This window comes from Rhinatrema bivittatum, chromosome 8, assembly GCF_901001135.1.
Source record: "Rhinatrema bivittatum chromosome 8, aRhiBiv1.1, whole genome shotgun sequence".
NCBI classification, from domain to species: Eukaryota; Metazoa; Chordata; class Amphibia; order Gymnophiona; family Rhinatrematidae; genus Rhinatrema; species Rhinatrema bivittatum.
This window is the reverse complement of record NC_042622.1, coordinates 151055091-151074281: the sequence shown is the minus strand read 5'-3', so window position 1 is coordinate 151074281 and position 19191 is coordinate 151055091. Positions and strand designations below refer to the sequence as shown.

The 19191-nt window shown below is 47.6% G+C and overlaps 1 protein-coding gene across 1 annotated transcript in view; it reads right to left on the bottom strand.

The window, feature by feature from the left end:
- Positions 1-14702: 14702 nt before the first annotated feature.
- The window catches only part of ACTN3 (actinin alpha 3), a 137525-nt gene continuing 133036 nt past the window's right edge, over positions 14703-19191 (bottom strand). Inside the window, exon 21 of the mRNA XM_029611232.1 lies at positions 14703-17606. Within this exon, the coding sequence (XP_029467092.1) occupies positions 17448-17606 (159 nt within the window). The 3' untranslated portion in view covers positions 14703-17447. The remainder of the gene's footprint in view (positions 17607-19191) is intronic.

The following is a 19191-nucleotide window of genomic DNA, read 5'->3' as shown; positions in this document are numbered from 1 at the left end:
CAAACTGAGAATCTGGACACACCAGCATCAAAGCTTCTAGCTGCTGGGCTCCCCCAGTAAGGTGTTGTGGAAACTCCATTGTCACTACTATATAACCCTCATATGGACAACTAAGGTTATTTACGCCCCTCAGCTCCAGTCCCTGCAATGGTTGGAGTGGGATGTGTGACAACCTAGCATCATAGAAACTCTGGTAATCAAGGGAGACTTGGGACTCACTCTCCAATAAGGCCTGGGTGGCCACACCTTCAATTTGGATTGAGACAGTTGTTTTGGGCCTCACTAATCCTTCTGGCATAGGATCTCCTGTCCAATTGAATGAGTTCATGGGTGACTGAGCGCTATCAACATATAGGGCTCCCAGGTGTGCTCACTTTCTGGCTCTTCTGATTTTGGGAGGTCCCCACCCCTCCCTGTGTGGCTAGGGGGAACCTACATTCTCTCTTGTAGTGCTCTGGCTTCCCACATCTGTGACACACACCAGAATACTTAGTGTTTCTTCCGGATGCGAGCACATAGTCTCTGGATTGTCTGGGCAATTCTTCCTTCCTCCTGTTCCTCTGTGGGGGAACAGCCCTCATTGGAGAGTTGAGTCTGGCCTGAATGGCCTCCAGCTTTGACTTCAACTCATGGATCCTAGCCTGTGGCGTTGAGGTGGATTCATGGTGCCCTCCCCTACTCCTTTGTTCCTGTGGATTCTGAGTCATAGCAGAGGCTTTTGGATTGTCCTGAAGGATCGTAATCTCTGGTACTATTCTCCCCTCCAGGGATGGGGTCTCTCTCTGTTTGTTGCGTCCTTCGGTGATAGACGGCTTCGCCCCGTTTGCCTCACCTTGTTCACGGCTCCTCTCACATCCCTAGGGAAAATGGCTGCCGCCGCATCTACAAGCCCACCTCGCCGGCGTCCCCGGAACGGCTATGGTGCTGCCTCCCGCCATGCTCCTCCCAAGGGCCTACTAGGGTGCGGGCACGCACGCCACCCACTTCTTTATTCCAACATTGGCGCAACCCTCAGGAGCATTCCCCTCTACTGACGTCACGCCATCCGGGTATATAGCCTGTACTAAGTTGCTAGCTCGTTGAGTTAGCAAAGGATTGGTTTCAGCCGGTTCTAAGCTACTCTGCCGCTTCCGTGCTGCTGCTGTAAGCTTTCTCTCTGCCCTTCGGGGTATTGCTAACCTGGGTACCCGCTCCTCGGGGGCCCTCTGCTTTATTTCAGGTGCCTTACAGGGATCAGGTACTCGCTCCTCGAGGGCCTGCTCTCCCTGCCTCAGTGCCGCTACCTAACTTCTTCAACCTGGTGGAATCGCATACCAACAGCAACCATCTAGTGAGTAATCTAACCCTCAGTCTATCTCATCCACAGTGCAACCTTGCTGGGAAACCTGCACCAGAATTCCCCCATACCAACAGGGTGAGAAGGGTCCCCTCTGCCAAGGGTCCTGAGACTACTACTTCCAGACTACCTCACTACTGCCACCTCTGGTGATACACTACAAGCTGTTTAATACAAGAACTAAACTCTGTGTTTGTGCATCTGCGTTTAGCCCAGTACTGTGGCGCCTCACGGGGCTCCTCCCCGTGGGTGTGGTCATCTGCCACAGTACCCAAGGATCCATCCAAACACCGCTTAACCATAACACTGTTGGGGTGACTTAGAGAGCTCCTCTTAGCCTTTCGATCTTCTTCTTCCCTGGTCCCTCTCATTACAATAGCAAAGGGAGGAGGGTCCCTCCTGTTTTCTGCCAACCCAATTTTCATCAGAGTCACATCTGAATATAAGGGCCCCCTGACTATCTGTTCAATTTGAGCCCTGTCCATATCTTGTGCCATGATTGCTCCCTTTCTCACAGCTTTAAGTAGGACACGCTCTAGATGGGATGCATATTGAGAGAGCTTTTCCCCAGGCCTCTGCATGGTAGTTTTAAAGTGGATAAAGCAATCCTCTTTGTCTTCTGTACTACCATACATGCCTTCTAAAATGTCCAAGCAATCCTGGGCATTAGCATTAGGCTTGGAAATGTCCAAACAATCCTGGGCAATAGCATCACGCAGACTTTCTACCACCCTCTTCTTTTTCTCCAACTCAGTACATTGCCATTCTTGAAGCATCTGAAGGGACAAGACCATCCAGCGGTCAAATTCCTCCTCTCTTGGTGGGATGGGCTCAACTCCTGAGAATACTCTCAACCTCTTGTATGGTCTGGTATCATAATGGGGCTTCCCCATGGGACCAATCAGTGTGTTAGGGGAATAGGCTGGCTGTCCCGCTTGGGTAGAATCCCTGCTACATCCTGCAGAGATTTTCCCTCACTTCTTAATAGGGCCTGTAATTTTTCTTGCCAACTACCTGGAGGCTGGGATAGAACATCCACCCTCCCACTAGGGTTAAGGGGAACAGCCACTTTACTTCCCATAGTGACTAAGGGAACAGATACCTTTTTTCCCAGCAAAACCGTAAGAGGTGGTTTGTTAGGATTTAAATCTATAGAGCAAGTACAGAAAACTTTCACCTTCCCCTGTGCATCATCATAAAATATCCCCCTAAGCTTTACTTGCCCCAACAATAGTTCCTAGGTATGGAAAGTAAGTTTTTTTTTTTTTTTTAATCCTTATTGATTTTAATTAATTGGGTTTTATTTGATGTGTGTGCTGTTTTGAAATATTGTATTTGTGTTTGAGAAATTGAAAAAAAATATGCATTTTTAATTATTGGATGTTATTATCTTGTTCATCTGTTGTTCTGAAATATTAATTCTTTTTATTTGTATGGCTTCACTATTATGATTGATGCTTTATATTTCTTGATTTTATTGTTTGATGTTTTCTGAGGAAGGATGCTGCTTTAGTTTTTCCTTAGGTGCACTACATACTGAGTCTGACTTGTTGTGGTTTCTAGTTCGGTTTAAGCCTTTACTTTTCCATTTCTACTTTATGGTCATTTTATTCTATATTTGGTGAGGGTTTGTCTGTGTTCTGCATTTGTGATTGAGGTTAAGTATTCTGCTAATGTGGCGTTTCAATGCAGGGATCTGTAGAAGTTTGGTTTGTTCTGTTTTCCTTATAGGATGTATATTGGTGTTTTAGGACTTGGTATAATGTTTACAGGGTCACCTTTTCATAGGATGGTAGTCTGTTTTTGGTGAGGGTCTATCTGTGTTCTGCATGTGTGATTGAGGTTAAGAATTCTGCTAATGTGTCATTTCTATGTAGAGATCTATAGAAGCTTGGTTTGTTCTGTTTTTCTAATATGAGGTATATTGGTGTTTTAAGGCCTAGTGTAAGGTTTAAAGGATCACCTTTTCATAGGGTGGTAATTGTTTGAGTGTTGGCAGTTAATGCTGTTTTTGAATGGGAAGTTTATTATATTGTAATTGAAATTTAGTTTGCTCATGGCTTTCTGAGGACCAAGCCCACACCCAACATGCGTTACAATAGTCCTAATACCACGTGTGTTACAAGAGTCTTTTCAGCTTTTATACAGGGTTTTCTGGTTGATACCACAGCAGTGCACGTAAATATAATACACATGCTGTTGTGATATTTTCATTTCAAAGGACTGTACTTTGAGTGTCCTTTTTCATATAAAATCTTTTATTATAAATGCATGATTTGAAATTGTGTGTGGAGAGGGCCATGGTGGGGGGAAGGCTGGGCATAAAGCTGTAAGATTCACTTAGGGTGCCTAATACCCTTGCACTGACCCTGATTAGAAAAAGAATACAAATAAAATGTAAAAAAAAATCCAAAAACCCCAGAATGAGGAAGGGCCAGCAATGAAATTGTTCGCACAGGGTTGCAAAAAAGGTTAGCACTGGCTCTGCCCAGCAGTACCCTGTGGTGATGTGCTGGCTGGGTTCCCACCCTTCCGCAGTGAAAAGAGACCTCGCGCAGAGGTGCCCCGTGGTGATGCGCTGGCAGGTGATGGTGGGGGATAAAGGGGGGGGGGGGCGGGGGAGACAACACAAATGCATTTGCCCCCCCCAGGCACCGGAGAGGCGGAGACCCTCGCTACGCCTCTGGACTGCAGCAGAGGTGGATGTGATGGCAGAGGAGGAACTTAGGCTCTGATCTTTGTCCTTACTGCCCCGACTGCTGCCTGGGGTGTTTTAGTAATATCCGCAGCAGCAGGGACCTCGCTTGTCTCTCTGGCCAGTGATGCAGCCACCTCCGAGATAGAAGGAGGAATCCCACCAGCCAGAATGGCTGCCTCAGCATTGGATGGAGTTGAGGCAGGAATGGTGTTTGCAGTGGCTGGCGAAGTCGTGTCGGCCTCTCCAGGGTCCCTTATCAGAGGAATCTCTGCCTCAGCCACGACAGTGCGGGGACAGAAATATTGTGTCCGGCAGCAGCAGAGGTGCTGGGGTGGATGCTGTATTTTGAGGGGGTGCAGTGATAGGCGGTTCTGGGGGGCAGCTGCAACTGATTTTGTTGCTGCAGCTTTTGGGGTGCCAGCCCCAGTCGGAAAGTCACTGTTGTTCTGCTTTGGCATTTGCTTCCAGCTGGCACCTCCCCCCCACCAGCTTTCATGGGGCTTGCTTGAGGCTGCTTCTTCCCCATTGCCCAGGCTGTTCATTTCATTAAGGAATAGGCAATGGAGACTGGGATCTCAGCAGCCTCTTAAAAAAAATAAAAAAAGGAAGTTTTGGTGGGGGGGGGAGGTTTCTTATTTAATTGTTCTTATGTTCTTATTGTGATTTTTTTTAAAGTTAAATATATAACTGAATTAAATAAATGTGAAATTCTAATCCAAAAAATAATCCTGGGCTCTAAACAAAATTAAAGAGGGAGTGCAGAGTGTTAATAAAGAAAACTGAAGCTGAAATTTACTGGAGAAAAGAAGAACGTACTTGGCTGCTTGCTCTAGCAGGAGGGTTGTTGCAGCAGGTGTCTGATTAGCTCAGCTAAGCCGCTGAGGCCTTCCCTTTCTCCAAGCTTCAGGAGCCCAAGTATTCGGATAATGAAAATAAAAGGTAAGAGCTTGCTGCTCTTTTAACTTATAAAACTAAAAGAAAGTAAAAAAAAAAAGGAAATTATGGAGGAAGGGTTGAAATTAAATAACTAAATCAAACAAAACAGATGAAACAAAGCTCTCCTTTCAGCTCCAATGGGAGACGCTGAAGGAAAGAGCACAACAGAATGTAAAACTGTAAAGCAAAGAAGAAAGGAAATGTGCCTTGAATTTAACCCTGCCTAAAACAAAACTCATTCTAAAACTAAAGCTCTAAAAAACTTTCCCTGCCTAACTAAAACTTCCCTCTGAAGCCAAGAAAAATGTGTGTCTGTGAAATGAATGGGGGAAGGAAGAGAGGCTGCAGTGGGTATATAGGGGAAGGCAGAGGAGCTACATTCCCCTAAAAAAAAACAAACCAATAAAAGTCTAAAGAAATGAAATAAACTCTAAATAAAAGTGAGGATTGACTCCCCAACACAAACTTAACTAAAATATATCAAAATTCTAACGATAAGTAAATGAAAATATATGAAAATAAAGGTTTTGAAATCTCTGCCTCTGGAGCTCGATGTGAATACGGCCTCTCTCAAGAAAGTAAAGCAGGATTAAAACTGGACCTGCTTTCCTGAAACAAACAAACAAACAGATCATCTGGATGAGTCTGACTCTGTGTGCAATACAATACTGGAGATATAGAAATAAAAATGCATTTCTTCTTGTACTGTTGTAAACCCCCACTAAGTATGAGAGAAGCCACATAAATAATTCTTATCAGCTGTGTGATTTAGAATGGGCATGTGTTACATGCCCACTACAACTAAAGGGTCTATTTGGGGTGGGGAGGAGAAGCTGAAGAGGGGAAACCAGGTTTCAAATCCCACTGCTGCTCCTTGTGCCTTGAGCAAGTAGTGCTCAGGGGCGACTTCAACGTCATCCTCGATCCACTAGACCGCAGTGGCCGGAAATGGAAGGCAAAAGAAGCCAAGTTCCTTCGGGAGACCTTCCTGTGTCTCGCCTTGGGGGACATCTGGCATGAGCAGCACGGGAGCCCATTCCACACCCTTAATAGGTGAATTGGAGAGGGAGCAGGATTACCAACAGGTCTATTTGGCGGCATCCTTGGCCAAGATCAATTGGGCCTAGAGTTCCGGCCTTTTGCTAGGCGCACAGATAGTGAATGCTCTCCCTGTCCTGTTGTGAGGCAGAGAGACACTTAAGCATCTGGGAGTCCACCTTTCCATCGCGGAATCCTCTGCCCCTGTCAACTGGAGGGAGCTTGGAGAGAAGGTGGAGGCTCGCCTTGGGTCGTGGATGGGTCTACTGTGACTGATGTCTTTCCGCAGTAAGGCCCTGGTAGTGAACCAGCTGGTGAGCAGCATGCTGTTGCACCACCTCACTGCCTTGAGCCCAACCCAGGAGTTCCTTGCCCCCACCCAGAGGAAGCTGCTGGAGTTCTTGGATGCATTGGGTCTCTGCCGAGGTCCTGTTTCTCCCCCTCATAGTGGGTGGACAGGGTCTCGTGTGCCTGAGAAATTAGGTGCACACCTTCCGCCTCCAGGCCCTGCAGAGATATCTGTACGCAGACCCCTCTCCATGATGGCACCTGCTGGCGACACACTTTTTCCACCAGGCGGGCAACCTGCGGTACAACTGGCAGCTGTTCATCTTAGACTACTTGCCTCCTTTCACAGTTGCTAGGATTCTACAAAGAAGTGGAAATGGCCTGAAAACTGCTGAGCATGACCAGAGGTCTGGCTAACACGAACTGGGTTTTCCTGGGTGAACCCCTGCTGCACAACCTCACTCTGGATTTGGAGGGGGTGGAAGACTGGGTCATGAGATGCCAGCTGACCAGGGTTGGAGACTTACTAGAGGCCCCAACCGTCACTGTGGAGCACCACTACGATCAAGCTCCCAGGGCTCTCTAGAAAATAACAGATGGTCTGCTGGAGAGTACCCCACGGGCGATCCCGCCAGACCCCCCCCCCCTGGTAGGGCCTAGGAAGGTGGGACCTTTCAGGTAGCTCAACCTCCTCAGGCCCACAGCCTTAGCAAGCTGTGGGACATGCCCCCAGCAGTCTTCCAAACCGTGTCTCGGAAGAACCTGTATCTGTTGGTGACCCACACAGTGCACCGCATCACCCTCATCTCCTGTCCCGACATGCCCTGGCGGGAAGCGTTCGGCCCAGGAGAGGGAGGCAGGGGGGGGGGTCCCTGCTGGGAGTCTTTCTAGTCCGAACTGACTCCCAGGTTTGAAGGGGACCGCTCCTGGAAGCTGGTGCACGGAGCCATGGCCACTGGCAAGTATGAGGCACGGACTCTGGGCAGACGCCTCCTGTCCTTTTTGCGGATAGGAGGAAGGACCTCTCCCACGTGGGACTGAAGTGTCCCAGGTTGACCCCTTTCCTGGCCTTTCTAAGGGTGGGAGTTTTGGGATTTTGGTTGAACTTCACTCTGCACCTCCTGATTTTCAGGTGTGTGGCCTGGAAAGGGGCCCCTGCGACGGAAGGACACCCTGGTCAATTTTCTTCTGACTGCCAGTCAAGACGGGAGAGGCTGGCCAAGTTCAGTTCCCTAGAAATGCAGGGTCCTGTTCAGGGTCACGGTGCACACCCAGATGAAAGCAGAGCACCTCTGCGCCATGTCCGCCAGCTGAATGGAGGAGTTCACCCGCCAGTGGGCAGGGTGCTCTGCTTCCCTCCCCATTATGCGTTAACCCTGAACATTTTGTTTCTTACTTTTTGTATTAATATTTATTTGGTGCACTTTAGGTTGTGTCCCCCCCCCCTCCCTTCCACCGAACAGTGGAGCAGAGAGGACCCCTTTCCTTCCCCTTCCCTTCCACTGAAAAGCGAAAGAAGGGAGACCCCCTACTTCCCCCCTTTTTTCTCCCCTTCATTTTAATGTCAGCGACACTTCCCTTCCTCTTTCCACCATAAGGCGGACTTGAGGGCGCCCCCCATGGTTGGTGACTTTCTATCCTCTGCCGAGAAGGCAAAAATGAAGGGCCTTTCTCCCTAACTCTTCCCAATGTGGAGAACCCCCCCCCCCCCCTCCACCACCCTCATGACTCCCCCCTTTTCTCACCCGACTTCCACCCTCTCCCTTGACTGAAAAGAGATGAGAGGAACAACCAGAAGTTAGTGAGCAGTGGCCCACCAAGAGAGCAGAATAATACCGTCCATCAGAGGAGGCTGGGCAGCCTTTGGCCACCCCCGCCCGAGTCTTAAAAAGCCACAAATAATACCGAAGCGGCTTTAATTCTAGGCCTTCTTTTTTTTTTTTTTTCTCCTGTTTCAGTCCTAGGCGTCCCCACTAGGGGGGCGTCGGAGAAATGTTAAATGTTTATCGGGACGGGGTGGGCTTTGGCCACCCCACCCTCTAGACCTAGAAATAGATCCGTGTGCGATGCAGCACCGGAGATAATAGAAACAAAAATTCATTTCCTCCTGAACTGTTGTAAACCCCCACCAAGTATGCGAGAGGCCACATAAATAATTCCACCTCTCAGCTCTGTGCTTTAGAATGGGCATGTCCAACATGCCCACCACAACTAAAAGGGTCTATTAGGGATGGGGAGGAGAGGCTGAAGCAGGGAAACCAGGCTTCAAATCCCGCTGCTGCACCTTGTGACCTTGGGCAAGTCCCTTTACCCTCTGTTGCCTGAGCAGTGGTGTATTGAGGGTTTCCAGTGCAGGGTGAGCCAATGTACCTTTCCAGCGTCCCCACACCCTCCATCCTTCTTGTACTAATGCTTAAGGTCACAGAAAATCAGTGACATCAGGACAAAAGAATTTTGGGGGTGGGGTACAATCATAAGTGACATTTCCACACACCGCACCCACCTCCCTAGCATTGCCCCCATCTTAAAATTGGCCATAAAAAAAAGTCTCAGGGGCCAATGCAATAAAGTGTGCCCGGCCAGGCGCACAGGTTTACACGTGGTTGGACGTGCATTTTGGATGTGCTAAACTAGCACCTGATGCAATAAGGAGATTAGCGCATCCAAAACATGCGCCCAAACAAATGTGTAGCTGACAGCACCCATCACATGTAAATTCCATATAGATGAGGCTATTAGCTATTACCCCCCAATGCAGGAAATTGCTGGGTGCCCAACGCACATTTTTTTCACATGGCAAATTTAACTCCAGCCCCGGAGGTGGCGTAAAGTCAATCCGCAATTCAAGGGCTCATGAGAAATTTAAAAATATGATCCTCTGTGGTTACTCCTACTTAGTATCATTGTGATACTTAAATTTACTGCTCGCGGTGTTGAAAAATAAATGTATATTGCAGGGCTTCCCAAACTTTTAGCACCTGAAAATTCACACGACCCCAGAGGATAACCAAACTTACTTAGCGGGGGTGTAGTTCGCCTCCAACAATCCCTCCACTCACCATTCCTGCACTCCAGCTGATCCCCTCTCTCAACCTCCATCCCCCTCCAGAGGACCTCTCAACCTCTGCCCCTCCAGCTGATCCCCTCTTAATTCCCCAGTTCCTCTCCCTTTCCCAGCCTAGCCGCTCGCTCACCCACTCCAGCTTTTTACAACCTCCCCACCGAACTTCTCTCACCTCCAAGCCATTTTTGTAACCCCAAACGATCATCTATCATCCCCTTCCTTTCTCGTTTCTCACATACCCCCCCCCCCAGTTGATACTCTTATTCCTAGCTCCTCTCTTGCATCCCCCCTCTCACCTTCCATAGCCAATCCCTCTCCCACTGATCCAACCCTCAAACCCTACCTGTATCTGATCCCTCCCTTCAAACAGCCCCCATCCACACATCCCCTTGACTAGGATCAGCAGCAACATTTTCCCAAGATGAATTACATATAACATACACATGCACACATACACATACTGTGTGGGGGCAATTAGAAGCCAGTGTGTGTGTTTCACGCGATGAATCATCAACATGACTGTTCCCAGGTGTAGAGGCAGGACCACTTAGAAATTGTCAACAGATTAATTCTGTCTCAGCTGTCAGGGTCAGCAGGTATTTCCTCCCAGGTAACTATGACAGAGTAGAGCAACAAGGAGTGGTGCATGGTTGTGTATGGAGTTCAGAGATATATTAAAGTTTGTTTCCATTGATAATATAAGCTTCAAACTCTTTATTAGAGACACCTATATGGGGCTGGCCCAGTGGCTCAGGAGCAAGTGTTGGTGTGGAAGACCTGAGCTTCATTTCTGGGGCCAACCTCTGCCCCAGCTGGGACTGAGAAGCCTGGCTGACATGATCAAGGGGTGCCACGTGCATCTGATTACAGGGTGGCATTCTCTGGGGGGGTGAGGGTGCAACGTGCATCTGATTACAGGGTGGCATTCTCTGGGGGTGGTGGGGGTGCAACGTGCATCTGATTACAGGGTGGCATTCTCTGGGGGGGGTGGGGGTGCAACGTGCATCTGATTACAGGGTGGCATTCTCTGGGGGTGGTGGGGGTGCAACGTGCATCTGATTACAGGGTGGCATTCTCTGGGGGTGGTGGGGGTGCATCTGATTACAGGGTGGCATTCTCTGGGGGTGGTGGGGGGCAACGTGCATCTGATTACAGGGTGGCATTCTCTGGGGGTGGTGGGGGTGCAACGTGCATCTGATTACAGGGTGGCATTCTCTGGGGGTGGTGGGGGTGCAACGTGCATCTGATTACAGGGTGGCATTCTCTGGGGGTGGTGGGGGTGCAACGTGCATCTGATTACAGGGTGGCATTCTCTGGGGGGTGAGGGTGCAACGTGCATCTGATTACAGGGTGGCATTCTCTGGGGGGTGAGGGTGCAACGTGCATCTGATTACAGGGTGGCATTCTCTGGGGGTGGTGGGGGTGCAACGTGCATCTGATTACAGGGTGGCATTCTCTGGGGGTGGTGGGGGTGCAACGTGCATCTGATTACAGGGTGGCATTCTCTGGGGGGTGAGGGTGCAACGTGCATCTGATTACAGGGTGGCATTCTCTGGGGGTGGTGGGGGTGCAACGTGCATCTGATTACAGGGTGGCATTCTCTGGGGGTGGTGGGGGTGCAACGTGCATCTGATTACAGGGTGGCATTCTCTGGGGGTGGTGGGGGTGCAACGTGCATCTGATTACAGGGTGGCATTCTCTGGGGGGGTGGGGTGCAACGTGCATCTAATTACAGGGTGGCATTCTCTGGGGGTGGTGAGGGTGCAACGTGCATCTGATTACAGGGTGGCATTCTCTGGGGGGGGTGGGGGTGCAACGTGCATCTGATTACAGGGTGGCATTCTCTGGGGGTGGTGGGGGTGCAACGTGCATCTGATTACAGGGTGGCATTCTCTGGGGGTGGTGGGGGTGCAACGTGCATCTGATTACAGGGTGGCATTCTCTGGGGGTGGTGGGGGGTGCAACGTGCATCTGATTACAGGGTGGCATTCTCTGGGGGTGGTGGGGGTGCAACGTGCATCTGATTACAGGGTGGCATTCTCTGGGGGGTGAGGGTGCAACGTGCATCTGATTACAGGGTGGCATTCTCTGGGGGTGGTGGGGGTGAAACGTGCATCTGATTACAGGGTGGCATTCTCTGGGGGTGGTGGGGGTGCAACGTGCATCTGATTACAGGGTGGCATTCTCTGGGGGTGGTGGGGGTGCAACGTGCATCTGATTACAGGGTGGCATTCTCTGGGGGTGGTGGGGGTGCAACGTGCATCTGATTACAGGGTGGCATTCTCTGGGGGTGGTGGGGGTGCAACGTGCATCTGATTACAGGGTGGCATTCTCTGGGGGGTGAGGGTGCAACGTGCATCTGATTACAGGGTGGCATTCTCTGGGGGTGGTGGGGGTGCAACGTGCATCTGATTACAGGGTGGCATTCTCTGGGGGTGGTGGGGGTGCAACGTGCATCTGATTACAGGGTGGCATTCTCTGGGGGTGGTGGGGGTGAAACGTGCATCTGATTACAGGGTGGCATTCTCTGGGGGTGGTGGGGGTGCAACGTGCATCTGATTACAGGGTGGCATTCTCTGGGGGGTGAGGGTGCAACGTGCATCTGATTACAGGGTGGGCATTCTCTGGGGGTGGTGGGGGTGCAACGTGCATCTGATTACAGGGTGGCATTCTCTGGGGGGGTGAGGGTGCAACGTGCATCTGATTACAGGGTGGCATTCTCTGGGGGTGGTGGGGGTGCAACGTGCATCTGATTACAGGGTGGCATTCTCTGGGGGTGGTGGGGTGCAACGTGCATCTGATTACAGGGTGGCATTCTCTGGGGGTGGTGGGGTGCAACGTGCATCTGATTACAGGGTGGCATTCTCTGGGGGTGGTGGGGTGCAACGTGCATCTGATTACAGGGTGGCATTCTTTGGAGGTGGTAAAAACCAATAGCAGCAGTCGCAGCACAATAGGAGGTCTTGACTGCCACACAAACTCAAAGAAACTTTGTCACCTTTAAGTCACCTTGTCTTCACATCTAACATATGAACAAATTAACAGCTCCACCAACCACTGCTTTTCACGATGGTCTTGTTTATATTTGTATTTTAGGCTTTTTTAATATTGTTTGACTTGCTTTGTGTCTACAATTGACAGTGCCTCAGATGGTACCTTTCAGCTTGGTACTGTTGTCGAGGTTTAGGGAGTGAGATTGTTTCCCCTTGGAAAGGCAGAGCAGAGAAAAGTTATAGCAGCTACTGTAAACCATGGACTTCTTTTCCTTCTGTCAGTTGCAGTTAATGGAAAAGGGGCAGATTCTGTAGCAACAGTTTCAAAATTCTGAGGTGAAATTTCTGAAATTCAGCAAACATGTGGCACACTTGCATACATTTTAATTATTTTTCATTTTAAATAATGTAAATTCATATTCCATAATAAAAATAAAGTAGCTTTCCAGCCTTGATTTGTGGCTGAATATTTGATGATCTTTTGGGAATTTAATGGGTGGATAATTTCAGGTAACAATGTGGAGGAGATATCCCTACCTCCTGTTTCCTCAATCAATATCCTCTCTCTCTCTTCTCACCTCTTCCTCTTCCTCTTCTTTCCTCTTGTCATTCCCAGTTATTTTTCTGTCCCCTCATAGGCTCCAATACGTACACATCTATTCACTCTCCCCCAACTCCTCTTCCACACACATTCTGATTTCCCAGTCCCTTTTCGTGTACATCACATCTCACCAGGCTCTCTGTCATACAACCATACCTGGGAACTCTCTGGATTTGACCTGGAGACTCAGGGTTTAGAGAGCTGTCTCTAGGTCTCCAGGAGAGTGGAGCTGGATCACAGTATAGGCCGGGAGCTGGAACAAAGTTCAGGCTAGGACTGAGGGCCAGCAGGGGTGAAGCTATGGACTGGAAACAAGGGCAGGCTGAGACCAGAGGACAAGGGCAAGGCCTGAGATACAGACAAGGGGCTGAACTATACTGGGCAGGACAGAACAAAGACTGGACAAGGTCAGGACTAGACAAGGACAAGACCAGAACAGGCAACAATAAAAGAAAAAGAAGGCCCAAACAGGGCACAAGGCTGGCTAGGTGAACCTAGAAGGCCTGAAGGCCACAAGGCAGGACAGGGAGGCCCAGGGGCCCAATGAACAAGGCAGGAAGTCCCAAGAGGGCACAGAACAAAGCAAGGAGCCTGGAAGGCCGCAGAGCAAGGCAGAGAGTTTAAGGTAGGTCACAAGGCAAAACAGGATGCCTAAGTAGGCCACACGGCAGGAAAGCAAGGCAAAGAAGCATGAATGGCCAGATCAAGGAGCCGAGGTGACTCAATGAAGAGGTAAGGAGGGAATGTACAAGCTGGGTTAAGTAGGGTTGGAACTGCTGCGTCATGTGATCAGTGAGGAGGTGGCTAGAGCGGCTGTGGGCAAGGGTTGCTGATGACTTCTGCTGATGGGGAGGCTGGATAGCAGATGGGACTGTGACAATTGGCCTGAGGATAGTGGTTGAAATGTGTTGGGGTTAGACTGGGGAAGGGAAGGAGAGTGTACCAGGGCAGGTTGAGGCTGAGGGAGGATCAAAGAATTCTGGGATCAGACTGGATAGTGGGTTCAGAGTGTATCACGGCAGGCTAGAGAGGGGGAAAAACATTCTGGGTTTGGTCTGTTGAGGAGCAGGGGAGGGAAGAGAAGAGAGTTCTTGGGTCTTTCTGAGGATGGGGATTGGATCGTACTGGGGTTAGGCTGCGGAAGGGGGAAAAGAGTTCTGGGTTTAGGCTAGGGAGGGGTGTCGGCATGTGCTGGGATTGGGTTGTAGAGGAGGGGAGTAAATAAAGACCAGCAGGAAATTTCACTGAATATCAGCTAGTGTCATTTATTTTTCATGGCAGTAACTATTAAACATGACTGCGTAACAGTTACTGGTTACTATGAACGTAAAAAAAAAAAAAAAAGAGTTGCAGTTATTTTAGATCCACTTGAAAATGAGACATGTTATCTAATCATGATAGAACCAAGGATATTTATTTAAAAAAAAAAAAATTAAAAAGCTGTGGGCATTCCACATTAGGAAAAATTGAAGAGGCTCTAAGGAACCCAGTCCGTTCATGGCTCAGTATGGATTTAAACTGGAGGGGGAGGGGGACAATAATCAAAGGTAAATGCATGTTTACTCATGTAAAAACACATGCTACTGTTCTAATCCCTGCCTCTGATATGGACTAAACGTGTATGATCTTGGGGCAAGTTTTTTTTACCTTGTCTTGTGTCCTACATGTGTCATTTTATCCACACGGTAATGAGAGCCAACTGGAAGATGTTAACAGGATAAGCAAATAAAGACAATGGACAGCTGCAATACCAGGTAGAATGTCATGTTTTATTCCAATACGTTTATTAAAGAGACTTCCTTGTATTAGTCTTTGAAGCAGCAGAAAAGGGCTATGTGGAAAGATGTACATTTTTGGAGGGGCTGGGTATGCACACGGGATTGTGCATCACCACAAAAGCTGCTCCAAAAAAGCAAAAGGTAGGGGTAGAAAGTAGGGGCATGTACCAGCTCACAGCAGCAGGGCAGGATGTTGACCAACTGTTTGTGGCACCAGAAACTAACATTCCCATTCCCCCATATGCCCTCTGGTCAATCACACTGTAAGAAAAAAAACCTGTCTCATATCATTACGGTGTTCCCTTGGTAGAGGGGAGTTCAAGATCCCAGTTCTAAATTCCGTCAGATTTGCACATACTCAAAATCATCATATTTTCAATTTGCACATTAAGCCCCCACTGTCTTCCATGGTTATCTCATTAACTATGTCACCACTGGGGAGAGAGAAAAAGTACCATACTGGGCAAAGCATTCTAGGTGGATCTTCTAGTCATTTCTTATAAAATTAAAATGTATAACTCGCCTCTTCATACTGTCATGCTTGAAGCGGCTTACACAATATGTACACGTATGTAAATTCTATTGCTGAGAACTAGGCCCCGTGCAAGTTGCCAGCCTAGCTCTGTAATGTACTTTAGCCATAGGGAAGCCAAGACCATTTGATTAAAAAGTCATTTTTCTGCTCTGTCCCACAAGTTATCCGTCCTATTCCATGTGCCTCAATGGATTCCTGCCCCCACTGAACACACTCCAGTGTTCAAAGGCCAAAATGGCTTTTTGACAATTGTCCATACTTAATGGCAAAGCCCAGCATACATCGGGAGGAGAGCTGACCAATTAAGTCTGGCATAGTTCATGATGAGACAGTGTCTGGTTGCCAGCACTTCACCAAAAGTTTCCAAGGAAATGGCATCTCATTGACTACCTGGCAAGAGAGTCCTGGGCTGCGAAGGGTCCATGTAAGCACTAGACCCACTCACTCTACAATAGTTGCACGAGACAGTTCTGTGTTTGCCCAGTATTGTCATGTTTACCTCCCCCCTTATTATCTGACTTCTCATTCATGGTGTTTCCAACCTAACTTATCATGAGGTGAGAGTCCAGCCTTCTAACGCCCATTTCATTGCCCTCTGACCCTTGCCTTGTCTTTCTACAGAAAATAAGATTAAAGAGCAACTGAATGCACTGGACTAGAATAAGGAATAAAACGTAATTCACACAAAATACATTTAAATAAATATATATATATTTTTTTAACATTGCTAAACATATTTTCTTATTTAGAATTATATAGAATAGGATTGCCAACAGCCTTCGCATTGTCAGGACAAGTCAAGCCAGTCCTGGTTTAACCTCATTGTATGCAGGGACTTCTTGTTTTTATTTTCCTATTGTATTACGTAAGAAAAGCAAGACTACAAGTCCTTGCAGGCAGTGAGATAAATCCAGGACTGGATTAGCCTATCCTGAATATCTGGAGCCAGTTGGCAGCCTTGATAAAGAATTTTGTGTATTTTCCTGAGAAGTCTCTGTTTAGATTCTAATGCAAGATAGATAGTCTAGGCACAGGCACGCTGACAGTAGCAGTGAAACACTTTTGGGCCTAGATACCAAACACCAGCCTCAGTGGGGTGTTATTTATTCACAGTTGAGAGTTGCACTTCTGCTGTGCCTGTGAACATGACCAGGAGTGTCATTTTGGGCACTGATGCCATAAGATTCACCACTGTTGTCCTGCAGGGAAGCTTGTATCTGTAGAGGAAACACATATGTTTCTTGGTCCTGGCTTCCCTGAAAAGCACCCACCTGGATCTGGTTGTAGGCCACAGTTGTCAGAAGGTCTCACCTGTGCCACTGTAGACTTGTTAGACAAACGTATGAACTATCCAGAAGCATGTGCTTTCCAGAAAAACATAGATACCGCCTCCAGATGTCAACATCTGCAGAAGGGACCTCATATACTGCAGCATCTGTGGATAGTTCTTATGTTGGTCCAGTAAAAGGTACTATAGATTGCAAAGAATTCAGCTTTCTCCAGGACTAATACAACTCCTTGCACTCTGCTAGAGCTTGTTAGGGAAGCCCAGGTCATGAGATGAGGCCTTTTCAAAATTGCAGTTCCAGTGCATGTTGAAATATGTAGTCTTTCTATCCTATCAATGGGCTGACAAGTCCTAGGATGCAATGGTGTGATAACTAAAATACTATTATCTAGATCTGGTTGAGTCTGTTCTGAGTAGATTCAGAGCAGACTGGTAAACTTGTCACATGAACAAAATAACACTGCATGGACAGGCCTGCAGCTGGCTACTAACCTCTGGGAGGCGGAGAGTTGTTTGAGGAGATTAAACAAATTGCATTATTACATCACTATATGACCCTCCCCCATGCTCATGAGACCTCCCAACAGGATCGCCAGCCATCAGAAACAGGCTGAGCCAAGCCTAGTGCTATCCCCAGTACATTTATATACTGCAGTTCCCATAGACACATTGGGAGGAGCATAAGGAGGAGAAAGACTTTTAAAAAATAAAACCTCTCATTTTTTTTTCTTATTAAAACATTTTCTAATAAAGAGACAGGATCCTGCTTCCTGCAGGGGCTCAGACACAATTACAGAAGGAGGGGGCAACAGTTGGCTACTTAGCCGAAGTAGGTATCATTTTCTCTACTGTATGGCTGGATCTGAGGGCAGGGGGTGGTGGGGCTGGGGCATTACAGCTCACTCTCGCCATACAGGGCGCTGGAGAAGGAGACATAGTCCAGGGCCCCTGGCACACCATCAGCTCCCACATACTTCATCATGCGGGTGATGCAGTATTCGGCCTGGTCTGGTGGCAGCTCACGGCGCAGTTCCTCGGATGTGATATAGTTCTATGGAAAGAGGACAGTACAAATTAGTAAGGGATGGGGGCTTTATGGCAAGGGAGGGAGTATGGTGGCTCCTATGATGAAACTTGTTGGCAATGGTTAAGAAGCAGGATGAGCCAGTCTGTATTCTATTCCTATAAGGTGGCATTATGATATTAACAGTAGTGTATGACTGTTAGAGATGTGCATCGGGTATAATTTTCGTTTCATGCTTCATTTTTGGCCCGCCGCAGGAAATTTTGTTTTCCCGCAGTTTGGGCCTTTTTTTTCGGGGACCCCCGATTTTCGGTTTAGTGCGCACTAACATTTTAGTGTTAGCAAAAAACGATTTTTCCGAAATTTCGTGAAAAAAACGATTGTTTTTCGGGTCCTCTGAACCATGCATTAGACAATTTCATTGAAATTGTCTAATTCAGCAAAAACGAATTGACTGTATGTGGCTTCTAAGAACAAATTGGGGTAACCTGAATGGAGCAGCAGTTACGACCTGATGGCATGGTTGTATCAGGCTTCTAAGAAGGCTGGAGTAAACTGCATGGAATGACTTCTGGTCAAAATCCATACTTTAATGAGGATGGGGGAGGCCAGATATGTTGGACAATGACCTTGCTGGTTTTGGTGGCTCTTCGGATGGAGAATCCGGATGTTGGATTAAGTGTTCTTATAAGAATCAAAGAGGAAAATAAGACCTGAAATGGCCTATCAGTGGAGATTCTAAACATGCTTGGAATGGATATAGTAGGCAGTGGAAGGCAAAGGGTTGAAAGTTCAGGTAAAAGGCATGGGGTGGAGGGTAGAATTGATGCTGGCTTGCATATGGGTATATGTGCTTATCTACTCAAAGTGGGGCAATATCAACTGGGTAGACTTGATTGAATCAATTTTTCTGCCATCATTTACTATATTATATCAGTAGTTCTCAATCAGGTTTTTGAAGGATACCTGCCCTCACATCTACCCCATCCCCCCAACAGCTGGTCCAGATTTCTGGATATCCACAATAAATATGTAGGAGATATTTGCATGCAACCTGATCTCTTGAATACCAGATTGGATGGTAAGAGTAATTGGATGGCAACACCAAAGAACAATAGAGAGCCATTGTCTTAGGACTACAAATCCCAGAAGGCAATAGAATAAAGTTTACCAAAAGAACATCTGGTAAAACCTGGTCTTAGGAACCTGGAGTCTTATAATTAACTCCATGAGCATGTTACAGACTCAAGACTGCCTAAGGGAGCACTAGTCCAATTTACTTATGAGGAGGCAGACTTTTGTCTTTTTCATTCGGCCTTTTATGATTGGTCAGCCATTTGAAAGCAGCCTAGTAGGGCATGAGGGATACAAAGCTCCTTTTCTGCAAAATGTGCCCTAAGATGCCAGAGGGTACAGTATTTAACACCTCTGGATGTAAATGTACTTAGTGTTCATACCCATATACAATATAAATAAAGAACCAGCGAATAGAGTATGATTGTCTTATAAACATATTTAAGTTTGATAGAAGCAAACACAGCAGATTTTTGATTGTTCTTGTGTAGTAAATATCTGGTTATTTACTGTTTATTTATTCATATATAGTTGTGGA